Raw genomic sequence first — 18,343 nt, 5'->3', positions numbered from 1 at the left:
TTATTGCTACATTCTGGTTCGACGGAATGATTATTTCATTATTAATGGCTGTTTTTAACTAGAGAGAAGAGTGCTTATATGTATCTGAAAAAGTCTGTAGAGACCAGATTCATCTCCGTAAGGGCCTCGCATCTTAGTGAAAACATTGGATTGGTGGTGGGGAAGGCTTGGGTTTTGTCTTTGCTCTGTTTTGAAGTAACTGTTGACTCTGCATAAGTCCCTAAGCTTCCCTAGGCAGGTGACAGAAGCTGGCTAATGTCAGCTCACCAAGTACTCTGTCTGTCTGGTTGTTTAATGCATATTCTGTGGTGGGTGTTTTCTGGTGGGCATTAACGTGCAGTGTAGAGATTTTCTCTCTTCGTGCATCAATTCCATACCTCCTTGTTCCTACTCTTTCAGTCTTTCACATTCTAGGCTCTTGACCACCTGGCCAGGCCATTTGTCACTCTTTATCAGTCTTTATTTATTTGAATCTCAGGCCACTTCTCTCTGTGTAAAGTAGATGACTAGGTGTTCCACCCAAAGTCCTATCCATTTGGAGCATGGCCCTTACTAGTGGTTTTCATGGCCACTAAGGGGAGCTATGGTGCGGTTGGAGTCTATTTTCATCATGCATCCATATGATGAAGCTGACTCTTGTGTGAGACATGCTTAGGTGTTTTGTTCCTCCATCAGCTGGTAACACGGGATTTCCCCATGCAGCCATGTGTGAGGGCTGAGGAAAGGTGCTGGCTCAAGAATGGTGATGACATGGAGCTCTGGGCTGCCATCTTGTGTACTTGCTTGTACCTTCTTCTGGTCCTATTTATGCTCAGTCCTGGATATACCACTTCCATCTCTTTCTTCCATCTGTCATGGTAATTCTGTCGTGTCTGTCCCCCTTATAGTGAGCCGTTGCATTTTCTATGCATCTAGGAGCCACTTTAGCAGTGAGTTCACACCAGTTTCCAGTAGTCTTTTCCAAGGTATCATATCCTATATCCCTGGAGAGTGCCCTAAATTTATGCTTTGCTCCCTTGTTCAGGCACCCTCAATTGCATGTGTGTTATCGCAGCTGTGGGCAATAGACTATACCTGGCGCGGTCCTACAGCTACATTAGGATCTAGTATCAAGCCCAACATGTCCCCACACAGGTATGCTCTGACTTAACCTTTGTTTTTGACCTACTAGCCAGGAAGAGAGATGGCAGTATATCTTGAGAGGTCAAATGTTACTTGTGAGGAGAGGCCTTTGCATTCTCTTTAAGCAAGGCACTTGCTGGCCTTAATAGGGAAAGAGGCCACTTCTGCAGGCTAAGATGGTTCAGAGAGATCTAGGGACCCAAGGTATTTGTATGCATCAGCCTAGATGTCCCCACGTCCATACATCAAGGTCCTATTCTTTCCCAACCAGGGCCTTAGCTTTGTCAGAGCAAGACTGTTATAGATGGGACTTTAACTCTATTTGCAGTTGACTTCCCTGATGATTTATTCCTGGAGTCTTACCTTCCACTGCTCTCCTGCCATAGGAAAGGAGAAAGACTGTGTATGCTACCAGGGAAGCTCTCTACCTTGTAACTGTCAACTAATCTCTCCTAGCTTTTCCTTATCTTTGTCCAAAGCTTCATTCAAACTTAGCAATAGACATTCAATTCATCGTCCTAGTAGCTATTATTTGCCCTGTGTTTTTCACAGCCTGATTTTCATAGCTGGCTAGTGTGGTCCCTTCTGCTCCTACTCCAGTTCACCACCAGTGGTTTAAGATGATCCCTGTGGCAGGGAAGGAAGCGGGATTGGGTACATGGACTTGGATTCAGTTTCAACAGAAGCCTTGGCCGCCCTTCCTGAGAGTTCTGAAGAGGGACGGACCCATCAGAGCTGTTTTGAGTTGGGGCAAGAGAACACTGAGCCTTTGGATGCCCACATGGGATCTGTGGGCTACCCCAGCTTTCTTCCCCAGGGCCAGTCCCTGAAGGGAGATGATAATAGAAAGCGGAATGGTCATTGTGTAATACACTTACTAACTTACACTTCTCTTAAAAATGTTTCTCTAGCATCTTTTTATGGTGAGAGTTATGTGGAGCTCAACATCTTAGAAGTTGCTTCTGAATTATCCCTTCAGTTAAAATTTCAAACCAGCAAACCACGGGGATTGCTTTTTCTTGCAGCTGGGAAAAATGACTACTGTATAATAGAACTTCTATCAGGAAACTTGCGGGTAAGATTTTCTTAAATCTTTAAAAACGTGTAAGCATCCAGTTACTGGAGGAAAAACCATGAGAGAGAAAGAGAACAAAATAGCTATCCATTTGATTACTATTACTAGGATAAAATCATGTGCCATTTGAAAAGTTGGGATCTCCCCCAATTTTACCAGCGTGCCTGAAATATTCTGACTCTGAATATTTTTGACCTCATTGTATGGCCCCTAAATGTGGAAAGCAGTTTCAAGTCCCAGTTGCTCTGCCTCCTTCTCTCTCTCTCTCTCTTTATGAATGGCCCTGTTTTCTCAGTAAAACACAATGAGATTGATTAATTATGATTCTTTTTCTTTCAGGTGAGGGTGAATTTGGGTGCACATGAAAAAGTGCTCCTTGCTGAGCAAAATCTTCGAATGGATGACCTGGTTTGGCATTTAGTGGAACTGTACTATGTGAAAAACAATATTTCTCTGGTTATTGACAAACAATATGAGACAACGGGCCAGATCCCTGATGGGGCGCGCAATTTGCACTTTCAACATGGAATCTACGTAGCAGGCCACGGTGGACTTGATGTCCCTTACCTGGATAGAGAGCTCCCCAATTTCCGTGGATGTATGGAGGATGTGCTGTTTAACCAGAAGGAGATCCTTGCATCCCTTAGATCTTACCCTGGCTTTAAGAAGGTTTATGAAGTGTCACTAGGATGCAATGATGAATTTTTTGCAGGAGTGGATGAAGCCATCAATTTCTTTAGCTCCAGATCCTATGTCACCTTCCCGGAATGGAGGGTGCATGGGGAGGGGCTGTTGGAATTTGCTTTGCAGACTGGAACGCAACAAGCCTTGCTTTTATTTCAGTCGGGTAGAGAAGGACATTTTGTTGCTTTGGAAATCGTTAATGGTCTATTGAGGGCTCATGTAGGAAGGAGCAAAAGCACCACCCAGCTCTCTTCCTTTAGCTTAGTTAGTGACAACAAGTGGCACGTTATTCGACTTAAGTTCACTGGAAGGTATCTCAACCTGATGGTGGATGAGCAAAGGGTAAGAACATTGCTGCCTTTGCAAAGCAAGCCATTTGTATCTGAAGGCCCCCTCTTTCTGGGAGGTCTTGATGCCCGCAAGGGAGAAGAAGTTAGGAAGTTAGGATTTGCCTCTGTGCCTAGGAAATCAGCTCGAGGAATCTCTTTGAAAGGATGCTTAAGAGGCTTGGAAGCCAACTCAGAAAAGAGAGCATTGAAGGATGCCCTTGTTTCCAAAGATACATCTGCAGGGTGTGAAACGAGGAATAGTGATAATGAAAATCCTTTTATAACAACAATGGAAAACCTACTTCAGTCAGAGGTTCCCCTTTCCACCACCGATGCTGAGGCAGGCAAGCCTGTTTTTCAAGATGCGAGTAGCTCTTTCTTGAGTCTGAGTAACTTGGAGGTCCAAGAAGGTGGGCGAGCCTTACTGGAACAAAGGCATCTGAAAGTGGATGTGGAATCTGAAGATTTGGGTATCCATCATTCTCAAATTCTATTTAAAGTAGAGAAAATGCCCCTTCATGGGTTCCTTCAGTTGGATGTTTCCCCTGTGCAGGAAATGGAGAAAGCTTTCACTATGTTAGATTTGGGGCAAGGGAAAGTTTGGTACGTCCATGATGGTTCGGAAGAACCTAGGGATGTTTTCACATTTTCAGTCTCTTCCAGCAGCAAGCGGGAAATGCCATTTTATCTGCAGGGCCATGTTCCATATGTGTTTAACATTACTGTCATTCCAGTAAATGACCCCCCACACCTTAAGCTCCCCGAAGGAAACTTGCTGTTCCTGTTTGAGCATTCTAGGAAACAACTGACTCCAAATATAATACACGTGTTAGACCCTGACACAGATTCCTTGAGTCTTAGTTTCTCCGTTCTTGGCAACTTTAATTCAGATGTTGGATTTTTAGAAAACACCAATGATCCTGGGAAAGCCATTCATGGTTTTACGTATGGTGATTTAAGAGATGGCAGCATTTTCTACGTGCACAGAGGTCCTCGGAATTCCCGGATCCTTCTGAGAGCAAGTGATGGAGAGCTGGTTAGCAATACAGTAGTGTTACGGGTCATGGCTGTTCCTTGGGACTTTGAAGTGGCCGTTAGAACCGGTACAGTTGTCCAGCAGGGTGGCACGGTTCTGATTACACAGAGTAACTTGTCAGTGGAGGTTAATGGTGGACCCCATGAGATGGAGACCCGCTATGCTATCACTCAGTCACCCCAATTTGGCCGAATTCAGCGGCAGGGATCAAGTGGCGAATGGAAACAAGTTAGTACCTTTTCTCAGCGTTCCATTGATCGGGGTCAGGTCCGGTACCATAGTACATTTCAAGAGTTACAGCTAGAAAATGTTACAGATCACTTTAAATTTAAAGTTAACATAGAAGGAAAAGTCAGCGAAGAGCTAATGTTTCCCATTACCGTACAGTGGCTAAAGTTTACACTTCTGAAAAATGTTCCTCTTAAGGTCAGTAAAATAAACAGACAAGTATTGAATTCTGATCATTTGCAGGCTGTGACAGAGGGTGTGGATGTAGCTCAGAGGGAAATGCATTTTAAGTTACTGACCCCGCCCAAGAAAGGAAAATTGCTACTTGGCAATAAAGTTCTAAAAACAAACTCAGTCTTCAGCCAACAAAACATTGCTAACTCTAAGATAAGTTATGAGCCACAGGAGAGGCCCAGGGAAGACACACAAGATACCTTTAGGTTCTTGATTGTTGCAAAACACATAGAATCAAAAGATTATACTTTCAGAATAAACTTTGAAGCAGATAAGACACGCATTATTGTGACTAACAGAGAGTTATTTGTAAAAGAAGGAGAAGGCAAATTAATTACAAAATCAGAATTATTTGCTCAAACATTGGACAATCAGACCTTCCAATATAAAATCACCCAGAGTCCTCAACACGGGAAGCTGAAACTGATTAACTTGTCAGATCCTCTGGGAAGTCATGACAATATCACCGCATTCACTGATCAAGACCTAGTGGGTGAGCGGCTGATGTATGTCCACGATGATTCTGAGACCCAGCATGATGAATTCCTCCTTGTGGTCTCCGCCATAGTACCAGGCCAAGACGGAGTGGTCAGGGATCTTGACACAGAGCATTTATCCACGGAAATCAAAGTTACCATTTCTGTAAGGTTAAAGAATGATGAGAAGCCAGTGCGTGTGGTAGATAGGGTCTTTCATGTTGTGAGAAATGGCCAGCGCCTGCTGACCCTGGCAGATCTCTGTTACCATGACCCCGACTCAGATTTTGATGATGGGCAGTTGCTCTATACTCGCCGGGGCATCCCAAATGGGGACTTGGTGAGAGCCAGTGATCTCTCTCAGAAACTATACCAGTTCAGGCAAGATGACCTACAGGAAGGACAAGTGCTCTTCAGGCATCGGGGTGCAGACTCTGCTCGCTTTGTACTGTTCGTTACGGATGGTGTCCACTACACGTCCTTCCTTCTCGAGGTCAGCGCATCAGACCCTTACATCCAGATAGCCAACAACACGGGGCTGCTTGTACAGAGAGGAGAGGACAGCAGCCTCACAACAGCTAACCTCAGTGTCACCACAAACCAAGATGTCAGAACGGACCACGAGATCGAATTCCACATGGTACAGCCCCCAAAGCACGGCAGAATGCTGGTCAACCACTCAGTGTCCCTTGCATTTTCCCAGCATGACTTGAAGCAAGGACACGTGATTTATAGGCATGACGGCAGTGGCGATTCTGATATGTTCAACCTGACAGTGAAAGTTCAAGAGATAATTGTAGAAGTGGGCATCTGTGTGCGAGTGTACTCAAAAAACCACGAACATGGCACCCAAATTCTGCTCAAGACCCTTGTTGTTGAAGAAGGAAAACCAGTAAAACTGAGTAGAGAAAGACTCGAGGTAGGTAGATGTTTTTTAGCAAGCATTCTTTCCAAGAGTAATCTGTTTGCTTCTAAGAGCTATTTTTGTGTTCATTTTCCCCCTGGTATTCAGAATGACTTTTTAAAAAACGTAAATACCATTGAAAAGAAAGGCTGGAAGGTTTAAGGATTTTGACACTACTGATTTTCCTATAGTTGGAAATGGAATATAAGTGATACTAAGTCTTACACTAAGTCTTACATTAAAGCTTAGTGCACACCAGCACACAAGTATGTGTGTATGCTTACGGGAGGATGCACTGGGGATGAGGAGGTGATGTGTGTATCATAGTTAATTAAGAGATCTTTATTTTTCTCATTTTATAAAAACACTACCAATATTTCATTTCATCTGAATTACATTCATAATGTGATGAAGCAGGGTATAAGAATTTAGAGCAACTTAAACATAAAAACAGCAGACGATCTAGCAGATCCTAGAACAGCAGAGGATCCTATATTACACACTTCATTTCCTTATGTGGTCACATTTAGTTTCCTGAAATTGATGGATAAAATTGGCCTAGACTTGTGGAATGTCTGGGGTGAGACCTCACCCCAGAAGCAATATGGTCTCCTGGGGCTCCTGCTTAGAAACTTCCAGCAGGCAAAGCTGATCACACTCAGAAAAGAATGTTCTTTTTAGGGTAATCCTGTACAGAGTGTGCAAACTGTGATTTGTGACAACTGGCCACAAATACAGGCTATCCTGAATCTACCCTCAGGACTGCAAAGGAGTTACTTGGTTTGCTACATGCAGCCAATAACATCAAGAAGAAATGAACACAAATCAGAAGCAATTTACTAAATGAGTTTGACTACCGGATATGGGGCTCAACAGCTTTCCTCAGTTCTTTTTTAGGATCTTGGAGAGTGTGTGTTTCACCACCAGGGGGCATGTGTAGTTTAGTGACTCTCAATCACTTAACAATGACAGTTTGAGATAGATTTTGCTGAATCAATAAATTAAATATATATTGAAAATGCTGAGCTAGTTAACATAGGAGAGAAAAGTAAACTTTCCTCTAAAGTCTTGCAATTTTTGTGATTCAGGCTCTGCTTCTTCAACCATCTTTTTATTCCTTCTCCTTCTACCATTTTATTTCTTTCATGACAACTTTCTGAGTCCAGGGTGTCTTCCTGCTGAGAATGATGCTTTGTTAATGCATTAGTAGCATTCAAATGTTGTTGACCATTGCTTTTCTTTGCAACCATGGCTAAAAGCAAATATTGACATGGTCACCCGAACCAGACCTAGGCTTAAGCTGCGTATTAACCCTGATTGTAACTTAAACCATTTGTAGACATTAATAGGAAACAATTGGTTCATCAAGGGGTCTTGACTCTTACGAGTATTGATGTGTTTTTCTTTTTGTGTCTATGTGTTGTGTATAAAAACTCAAGGCTTTGCATGAACAAGATATTCCTTCAGAGGCAATGTTCATCGTCAGAATTCCGCCAATGCATGGATACCTCCGAAAATCTTTACCAGAGAGAGGCAGCTTGGGTGCAGATGAAAAGTCCCCTCTGATTTTTACACAACAGGATATTGATGATGGTAATATCCATTATGTGCAGAAAACTCCTGACCAACAACAGGACCGTTTTTTACTGGATGTGGTGAGCGGTTCCCAAGCTGTGAATGGAATTGAAATCTTGGTGGATATCGTCCCTAAGCGGATTCCTCTGGAGGTACAAAATCTCACAGTCCAGGAAGGTGGTTCCAAAGCACTTCTGAAAGACTATCTCCAAATTCCAAACAAGTACTTTGAGGGAGTTGACTGTCAATTTGTTCTGCTCAAACCACCACATCACGGTTATGTTGAAAATTCTAATTTTCCAAGAATGAAGCTAACGAAGTTTACCAGGAAACAGGTAAGAGCTCTCAGCTAATACATTTGGGTAAATGGGATAAGAGAAAAAAAATTGCTATTTTTAATTTGGATTAATGGACTTTCAGGAGTGATGAAACTTGAAAGAGCATCTAGTTTAACCTCCTAACAGATAGTAGAAGCCCTGTCCTTGGCAACCCCATAAACAGGTCGTCCAGCCATTACTTAAATCCATTCATTGATGGAGAACTCACTTCTTCCTGCAATGGGCACTTCCAGTTTATTTTTTTTAATAATTTTTTTAATGTTTTATTTATTTCTGAGAGAGAGAGAAAGAGAGAGAACGTGAGCAGGAGAGGGTCAGAGAGGGAGATACAGAATCTGAAGCAAGCTCCAGGCTCTGAGCTAGCTGTCAGCACAGAGCCTGATGTGGGGCTCGAACCCATGAACTGTGAGATCATGACNGCTCACGCTGTCTCTCTCTCTCTCTCCTAGAAAAAAAAAAAAACAAAAAAAACAAAAACAAAAACAAAAAAAACATTAAAAACACTTCAATTGTTAGAAAGTTCTTTATGCTGATCTGAAGACTGCCACTTAGACACTTCTCCAAAGTCCTGGCTCTGATAGCTCACAGCACAAGTCATACCTCCTTTCATAAAAACTCTTTAAATATTTGAAAGAAAAAGTGATCAAGTTCTCTTGAGTTTTATCATCTTTGGGTTAAACATCTCTAGGCTCTCCCACTTTGCTCCCATGTCATGGGTTTTTAGCCCCTGGATTATCCTGGCTACCTAACACTAGAAGAGCTCCACACTGTCACTGCCCCACTCAAAGTGTCACACCTAGATATTTAACGTAGACATGCCTTTGTCACTAGTGGATTTACTCATTTATCATTTCATTATTCAATCAACAGGTGCTGATAGAGTGCATGCTCGGTACCATGCCCTATGTGAGCACAGTGCTATCAGTGGCTACATGGCCCCCACAATGCAATACAAGCTGGGTACAACTTCCAATCTAGTGTTCAATGTAAAGTAACCAATTAACTCTGGGCTACTATCAGGTTTCTTTGCTTTGGGCTAGATTGGTATTATTGTGAGACCTGGCTTTCTTATCATAAATAAAAGACTGATTTCCATGACTTTCTAAGTATTGAAAAGTAGCTTGTCGCCATTTCCTCTATAAGATCCTAGGAATACGCACTCTTCGGGTTAGAGACCATTAACAACCACCTGGCATCTCTGGGTATCTTTGTCCAGTTAGCTGTAAACCCATGCGGGCTGCTTTATTTTTACCTCTCAGGATTTCATCTTGTCAATGGACCTGAATCAATTTACTAAACCCTTCTTCTATTCAAGTTGCTATGCAAGCTTGCCATGATAAGGAACCACATTCCTTGCTCTCAGGAGATGCTGTGCAGGGGGTCAGGCACACAAGCTTTAATATAAGGTGCTTCACAGAGCATTCTCTCACAGTGGTGCTAAGGAAGTTCAGATTTGTTGCATCTGACTCTAATTGAAGAGAACAGGGAAGGCTTTACAGAGGGAATAACATTTAAGCAAGACTTGAGGAAAGAGAGAAAGAGCAGAGAGATGACAGAGGAGAAAACATTCTTAAAAAACAGCATGAGCAAAGGCAACAGCATAGCCAAGGATACGAAGGCAGTAAAGTGAATTGGTTCTGGAGGCTGGGAAAAAGCCCACAAAACTTGTGGATGGGCTCAGGAGTGACAGAGAGAACTGGGGACAGACTGGGGAGGGTCTTGAATTTTATGTTGAGAGAGTTAGACTGAACCAGAAGGTATTAGGGAGCCATGGGGAGAAACAAAATCCTGACTGCTGAAAATGACCTTAGAAATCAGTGCTTCTCTACTGGAGCCCCAGGGAAAGTGATCCTTTAGTGACTCCCTACAGACCTCTCTTCATCATGGCTTCCTTCTCAATGGCTGAACAAACCATCCGAGATGACCGCTTGCTCTGGTGCAAGTTGAATTTAAATTGTTCACCTTGTGTACTCTAGGTGAGAGAGAGAGAGAGAGAGAGCACTAAACGTTGGTCCTGTCATGGCCAATTCATTATTGATTGCACTTTGTAAGAAGTGTGTCTTTAAAATGGTTGGTTGAAATCTGTATGACAAGTATGCATGTTCCCTGGAGTGTCTATGTTATTGTGTAGCCTTGCTCACAGTCAAGGCCATGTTTCCCTGCTTTTCCAGATGACCCCTTCACATTTTCTCTTCTTATATGACTCTAAGGTCTCCCCAGGTTTTGAGACATCACTGTTTTTGTGTAAAGGGGCACTAATCCCTAACAACTAGTGGCTATAGTGTTTAGTAGCTTGGAGGAGGAGCCCCTGGCCATGTTTGCCCTTCATTCATTCAGCATATTGTTTCTGAATATCTATTATGTGTCAGGCATACAAGTTCTAGGTACTGGGGATACAGTGGTGAACAAATCCAGCAATAATCCATGCCCTGGTGGACATTTTCTACTGGTGGAGGAAAGGAGGCAGAATGAGACAATAGATGAAACATATAAGTGAAATAAATGATGTGTTGAGTGAAGATCAGTGCTGTGGAGAAAAATAAATGAGGAAAGAGGGCTGGGAAATGTTGGAGCCTCCAGTGGTGTGTGTGTGTGTGTGTGTGTGTGTGTGTGTGTGTATTCAGTGTCAAATCAAATGGTTATGGGAGGCCCCATTGAGAAGGCAGCATCTGAGCAGACACCTGGAGGTGATGGATGAGTGAACTTTCATGTCATGAGTGACATGAAAGAAGAACATTCAGGAAGAGGAAAAATCAGGTGAACAGCTGTGTGGAGAGCAGGAAAGGGTTTAGTGCAACTGGACTGCATGCTTGGAGGGAGAACTGTAGATGAGGTTAGGGAGGTCAAGCATGGGAGGGCCTTCTACTTCTTTAACCCTGAGTGACATGGGGAGCAAGGAGGGAGAGGGAAGTGATCAGAGGCATGACACAGTATGCTCCAAACATGTCTGATGACAGGAGACTGAATACTTCTCAACCTTTTAAGTTTTTCTGTAAGTTTGTTATATCTTTTAATTTCAGGTGAACTGATATTTTTCTAGTGTTAGACATCTAGGAATAGACATATCCCCACCAAATCTTCTCTTTGCCTTTAGATTAATGGCACGTAATTTGGGGAAGTACCACTCCATTGAAGAAGTAATGTATTTCTCCTGGAAAGATACTGTATTATATTTAAATACTATGTTCCTAAAGCATGTTAGGTACAAATTCTCTCACATTCTGATTAATGCCATCTTCCATGTTTACTTTCAAATAGCTTAAACCAGCATGTTTCAGAACTTGTAGTCAGACCCATGTTCTGGAATTCTTCTGCCCACAGAACTCCAAAGAAATTCTCATAGCACCTCTGTACAAGTGGCCAGAATTTTCCCTTGAGACTCTTCACGAACTTTTCAACTCATCAGAAACACCTCTAAGAGATCAAAAGTATTTGCTCACAGGAAGTGCACCATAGGAACAGCCAAAGTTGAACTGTCAAATTCTTTGGCAGTATTTTATCAAAACAATCACAACCTCAGAGACTTTTTCAGAAGTTCAGCTACTCCTGTTGGGCTTTGGAAGTTCTCTGCCTTTGTATGTTTGGGTCACAGACTCACTGAAGCTAAGTTCCCTTCTAGCTTTAAGACTTTCTTGGTCTCTAATTATGATCCTGTGCTCCTCAGTATTTTCTATCAGAGCACTAAAAGACATGAAAGGCATTCTGATCAAATTTGTGGTTATTACAAATCCAAGAGCGAACATTAATTCATTTGATGACCATTTCAGAATGAAAATTAGAAAGATGAACCCTAACAGGGACACAGGTAAATGTTTTTGTTTGTGTTATTACAGTAAGGGAAATCTGCCTTGATAGAAAATTTGGTTTTGATGTATTTCATTATCTTCTGTCCACAGGAGATGTGTGGTAGCTAGTTATGGGTAGTGTCTCTTAAGAGATGCATCAAAAAGGATTGTGTTCTGGAGGAGGAACAGGATTAGGAGGTAGCATGTAGTCTCTCATACGAAGCACAGTTAAAGGAATAACGCATTCTTAGTTCAGGAAAGATAAGTTTGGGGAAACTTAATAGTTGCCCTCGTCCGGATGTCTCCAAGCAACAGATGACCAAACAAGTGGATAGAAGCTTCGGAGCCTGAACCCAACATTCTGAATTGTCTGACAAAGTATTCCACCACTTGAAACATTAAACACTGTAAATAAGCAAGTAGAGTCTGAATTTTAATGGGTGTCATTCCATTGGAAGAGCAGCTGAATTATATCACTTACCCACAACACATTTTGTTTGGAGAAACAGCCTTTGAACTCAGGCGTCCTGATTACTAGTCTAGAATTCTCTTTACTACCCCATGTTGCTGCATCACTCCATTTCTCCTTAAACTTACTTCTAGGATGTGGCATCACCTCATAAAAACTATCCCATCCGTCCAAATTTCCACTCTGATTATAGGAATCAAACTTCATAGGATGAACACATGCTTCTTTGTTTCAGAGAGACATAAAAATTAGGATTATAGCAATTTGTTCCTGTTTTTAAATCACATTTCAGTAAATTGGTGATTTTTTTATTGATGGTTATAGGTGGAAAATGAATTGATTTACTATGTGCATGACGATAGTGAGGAGCTTCTTGATAATTTCACCATCTTTGCAAATATCTCAGAGCTTGGAAAACAGAGTTTGCCCCAAACTCTTTTTGTAACTGTGGAATCAGTAAATGATGAGGCTCCAATAATAACAGCCAATAAAATCCTTCAGGTAAGTGCTCCGTGCTTTTTATCATAGTAATATTAGCACTACCAATTTGATCCTCTTTTGTATTATTTCTAATGTTAAATAATAAGGTATATGACGGGGCACCTGGGTGCCTCAGTTGGTTAAGTGACCAACTCTGTTTCAAGTCATGATCTCATGGTTTGTAGGTTCGAGTCCCACATCAGGCTCTTTGCTGACAGCTCAGAGCCTGGAGCTTGCTTCGGATTCTGTGTCTCCCTCTCTCTCTACCCCTCCTCACTCACACTCTGTCTCTGTGTCTGTCTCAAAAATAAATAAACATTTTAAAAAATAATAAGACATATGACAATGTATATATAATTAACATATTCCTACTGGTTTTAAATAAATTTTAGCTGTTACCAGGACATCCTGTTGGATAAACTGTTGAGAGATGATGAATATCAATGAAATACTGTCATATTTCATTTCTTGACTGGGTGTCATTCTCACTGTATTCCCCAAGGCATAGCCTTTTCTAGTTAGGGTGGGAAGGTGAGAATCAACTCCCTAGAATTAAATGTATGACATTGGTCAAATTATTTAGCTCTTCATTTTGCTCTTATCGAGGTGGTGGGAAATGGAGGCAGAGTTGTGAGGAGTAAATGATAAAATGATGTAAAACTCTCTCATAGTAACTGGCATGTGGTCAGGACCCAATAAATGGTAGTGATTATTACTGAAAAACTCCAAGGCTGTACCAGTATTAGAATTAAAACACACACACACACACACACACACACACTGTACAGTCATGTGACAGTATTTTGCTATTTCTGGGAGCTTCCATCGCTCTTCACTTTTTCTGAGAATCCTCTGGGGTGCTTTTGAAGCGCTCACAGATAAACATGTTTTGGCTGTCACATGGTGTCCACCACTTGGCTCCTCTCCTGATCTGAAACCTGAAGCCATGTGTGCCGTTGTGGCTTCTATTGGCCATACAAAGGGTTGGATGCATAGAAGTCCTTCTGGCTCTTAGGGCACCATTTCCTGGCACCCCAGCACTACCGATGTCAATGCTAGTGAACCCTTTTGTGCCAGTTTACACTCAAGTATCCCAAAACTTTCATTCAGCAGATTTTCTTGGTCTTAAATCACTGGTTCTTACTGTCCCTTCTTCTAAAAACTTGGGCATGAATTTGCTAGTCTGACTTGGAGAATAATTACAGCTATTGTAGTAGTAAGGGCTCAAAAATTAATTGTTAGCCATTATTATGTGCCAGGTAACACTCTAAGAGTTTACAGCTCACTGAGATGTGCTACCCTTTTCCTCACTGGACAGATGAGGAAATTGCATGACAGCTGAATGACAGACTAAGGACAGAGTAACAGCATGGGAACCTGATGGCTTGTTCATGTCTCTTTTCATGCTCTCCAGCAATGACTAACACCTAGTAAACAAGAAATATTTGTTGAAGGGATGAGTAAATGAAAATATAAACTGTCAATTTCCCCAACACTGACCCACATTTCGGAGACTGGGCTTTTGTTGCAGCTTTTTCTTTCTTTGGTGCAGCTGCATTTCTGGAAGAATCCTCAGCCCTTCGCATCTTGAAGCCCCTGGGGATTCATTCATCAGATATGCCCAGGTATGGGAATCTGAGGGTATTCACTTTGAAATTTGTCTGAGACAAATCTTCCAAAATACGTATTTGACAATTTCAGCTTTGTTTATACCACTTGTGAGAGTAGTTAATAATAGATACTTTAGGGGTTCCTGGGTGGCTCAGTCGGTTAAGCATCTGACTTTGGCGCAGGTCATGATCTCATGGTTCGTGGGTTTGAGCCCTGCATCGGGTTCTGTGCTGACAGCTCAGAGTCTGGAGCCTACTTCAGATTTGTATCTCCCTCTTTCTCTCTCTCTGTCTCTGTCATTCTCTCTCTCTCTCAAAAATAAATAAACATTTAAAAAAAAATACTAGATACTTTAGAAGTCCAAAGGAAGCTGTAGTCAAAAGAGATGCGGAAAAGGTAGACATTAGTAGAGCTCACCAGGGGCTAATCTAACTAGAACATTTTACTTTATTAAACATGTAAACATTCTGGTTTTTTCAAAATTTATTTATTTTTTAAAAATTTTAATAGTTTATTTTTGAGACAGAGAGAGACAGAACATGAGTGGGGGAGGGGCAGAGAGAGAAGGAGACACAGAATCTGAAACAGACTTCAGGCTCTGAACTGTCAGCGCAGAACCTTCTGTGGGGCTCGAACCCACGAACCCCATGAGATCATGACCTGAGCTTCAGTTGGACGCTTAACCGACTGAGCTACCCAGGTGCCCCTGGGGTTTTTTAAAATCTGTTTTTATTTGCCTGAAATAGTTGGATCTAGGAATAGATTTTTTAGTGATCTTATTTTACAGTTTGGCTCATTATTCAGCCTCTACATTTTAAGTTAAAGACTAACGGTGTTTATGCCCTTGGATCTTGTTACTTAATTTTGAGTTTACTTCACAGTCGTTGTTCAAACAGCCTGGGAAACGTTCTAGCTGGTCACATTTGTAAGTCTACCTCTGTCTGCACAGATTCTTGTTGTATTAGTATCTACTGAATTTGTTCTCAGCAAAGCGATCTGAGAAGTAGGTTGTCGGCTAGAGTGAGGGATCGTGGGTGTCAATGATGATTAAGCACAGTTATAAAAGCTTACATTTGTTGTGTGCTTATGGAGTACAGTACCAGACATCTTCCAAAAGTGGTATCATTTTCACAACCATATGAAGCAACTGCTGTTATGAATGTCCTCATTCTAATGGGGGCACTGAGGCCCAGAGCGGCACCAAGGGAAGGTGTGGAAAGTCTGACTATCTCACCATCATGCTCTACCGCTTTGCCCGCTGCCCATGACTGTCTCAAGTTCTCTCAGTGCATCCATGTGATCAAGGCTATCTTTATGAGTAAGAAGAAAGCCCCGAAGCTGTTGTGCCTCTTGCTTCTACCAAAGCAGACTTTACGGGGTAGGTCTGCAGCAGTTGTATTGACACAAAAGTGTTTACCCAGGAACCTCGTCAGAGGATTTGGGCATTTTGCTGTGTGGGCATTCTGCAGTTTTGCAACTGCAGGATGAGGAAGATCCAGGGGAGTGGTCTACATCCAGACAGATATGGGAGACGAGCTGGAGTTGGCTGAGGACAGGAAGACCAAGGAATAGAGTAGTGAACTGCTAGCTTCCTTATGAAAAGGAATTGAAACCCTTTCATGGGTTTGGCTTGCAGTTCTGCCATCTGTTATAAGATGTACCATCAACTTAGTGATAGCTTTATTACACTGAAATATTCCTGTCCATTTAAGATGTTCAGAACATTAAATTGTGAGAGGAGAAATGTGTCCACTAGAGTTTTTCTCTGTCTTCCCTTTAAATTTGGGAAATACAGTCTCTGCCATGAACCTTGAGCTTGCTCAGGCTGTTTGCCCAGACCGTTTCTCCCCATCCTCAATACCAGAGGGTTTCTTTCAAGAAACAAGGGAGAGTAGCTGGCGGCGAGGACCATTTCCTTTCTTCTTACCTTCTTCCCTGGATAGCCTGAGTCCAGTCCAGGAAAGGTGCAACTTCCCAGTTTCAATGGATGTGGTCATTTGACACTGGCTCTTTCTGAATTTCTTCATTTATTTGTCCAATTTGAATCTCATTCTCTGCCTTGAAATTTCTGGATTAAAGTTAGGAGAACAGAGTTCAAGGTTCATAACTTGCTCAACTTAAGCAAAATTTCTCTGAGCCTCATCTTCCTTGACTGCAAAACCACAATTGAGTTGTGAGTTGGTATGTGTGTGTGTGTGTGTATAAAGATACATATATTATACATGTATATTTATTATAAGAAATTATATACATACATAATATATATATACATATATAATAGATACATATATTATAGGGAATTATATTATTATATATTTATTATAAGGAATTGGCTTACATGATTATGGAGGTGGGCAAGTTCCAAGATCTGTACGGTGAGTCATCAAGCTGGAGACCGAGGAGAGCCAATGGTATTGTTCCCATATGAAGGTCATCAAGAAAAACCAATGTCCCAATTCGAAGGCAATCAGGCAGAGAAGAATTCTCTTTACTCCCAGGAGGATCAGTCTTTTTATTCTGCTTGGACCTTCAACGGATTGTATGAGGCTCACCTATGTGAGAGAGCGTTATCTGCTCTACTCAGTCAATTGATGTAAATGTCAATCTCATCAAAAAACATTCTCATAGAAACACCCAGAATAACATTTAACCAAATATCTGGGCACTCCGTGACCTTGTCAATTGGACACATAATATTAGCCATCATAGTCTTGAGATTCTATGCTGTCTTTGACTCTTCAAACAGAATCTTCTCGAGACCTTCAGATTACCACATGACCACTTACTCTCCTTACTAGTCATCTGAGCTTGGAAAAGTGGCAAGAAGGATTATCTGCAGTCTACGTGGGAGAAGGAAGTGAGGGCATCGGGGAGATCCTCACTGATAGCATCTCAGACTCTGGAGAGTTCAGAGACAGAAATCTGAATGTTAACCATTCTGTCCTAACATTCCAAGTATACTTCTTTCTCCTGAAGTACTTTAAACAACATTTCATTAAACCATAGAACTTGTGGCTAGTTGGACTCCCATTCAGTGGTGCAGGAAATCATTTCCGTCGTGGCACACTGGAGTTAGGATGTGGAGTTAGACCAACCCAGGTGAATCCTTTGCATTTTATGATGAAATATATTCTACTGAGTATTTTTGTATTCAAGTATGACCAGTAATTTTTGTGTATACCTGATCAAATGTATCCATGTCCACAAGGGGGCTTCATTTTCCTGGTTTTCAACTTTGGCTTTCAATACTGTACATTTGGTTTTGTTGTTGTCTTTTATACCCAAAATAGAACCACTTGCTTGTTTCTGATAAGTACTTGTCATTACAAAAAAAAAAAAAAAAAAAAAAAACTTTGAGAGCTTGGGACAGTGGAAGAATTAAGGCAGCAAACCCTGAGATTTTGACTGAAGGCCTAGAAGGGTCAGATAGTGGGATAGTAACTTTATAAACATTTCATATCCATCACATGAAGCTCAAAACAAAGGTCTGGGTTTTTATATTAGGATCATAATTAGGATTATACTGGATTGTAATTAGGTTTCTAAATCCCACTGCCTTCTGTTTAATTTAAAGGTGAATTTTAAAAAATGTACTCCAAAAATGTGTTACATTTTTGTTTTTAAATATGACTGTTTTACCGATGACTAGGCACTAAATCAAGCCTGACCCAGAGCAGTGGGGCTGTAGATTGAACTAAATTTGTTTTGAGTGGAAATGAAGACCTGAAGTTAGCAGCTCTTGTTTTGAGTGACAGGTTTCCACTTGTTTTGAAAGTTGGTATATTTCAGAGGCAAGAGGGGGCCGAAGCAGAATTGCACAGGAGAGTAGCCACCACGGAAAACATGCTTCATCCAGGTTTTGTGTGCACGATGCTGGAAAAAATGAGTATCTACGAGTCACAGGAAGAGAATGGCAGTGCATTTCCAAATCAGCTTATGTTCCTAAAGAAAGGAGAATAAGATACATGGATGGATTTTAAAATGTCAAAAGTGAAAA

General features: G+C 41.5%; 1 protein-coding gene across 1 annotated transcript in view; it reads left to right on the top strand.

The window, feature by feature from the left end:
- Positions 1-1,780: 1,780 nt before the first annotated feature.
- The window catches only part of LOC144222026 (chondroitin sulfate proteoglycan 4-like), a 50,522-nt gene continuing 33,959 nt past the window's right edge, over positions 1,781-18,343 (top strand). Inside the window, exons 1-4 of the mRNA XM_077752512.1 lie at positions 1,781-2,197; positions 2,537-6,103; positions 7,528-7,998; positions 12,580-12,756. Of these exons, the coding sequence (XP_077608638.1) occupies positions 1,781-2,197; positions 2,537-6,103; positions 7,528-7,998; positions 12,580-12,756 (4,632 nt within the window). The remainder of the gene's footprint in view (positions 2,198-2,536; positions 6,104-7,527; positions 7,999-12,579; positions 12,757-18,343) is intronic.

This window comes from Crocuta crocuta, unplaced genomic scaffold, assembly GCF_008692635.1.
Source record: "Crocuta crocuta isolate KB4526 unplaced genomic scaffold, BGI_CrCroc_1.0 scaffold181, whole genome shotgun sequence".
NCBI lineage: Eukaryota > Metazoa > Chordata > Mammalia > Carnivora > Hyaenidae > Crocuta > Crocuta crocuta.
Note: the sequence above shows the minus strand (reverse complement) of the source record. Positions and strands in the feature narration are given on the sequence as shown.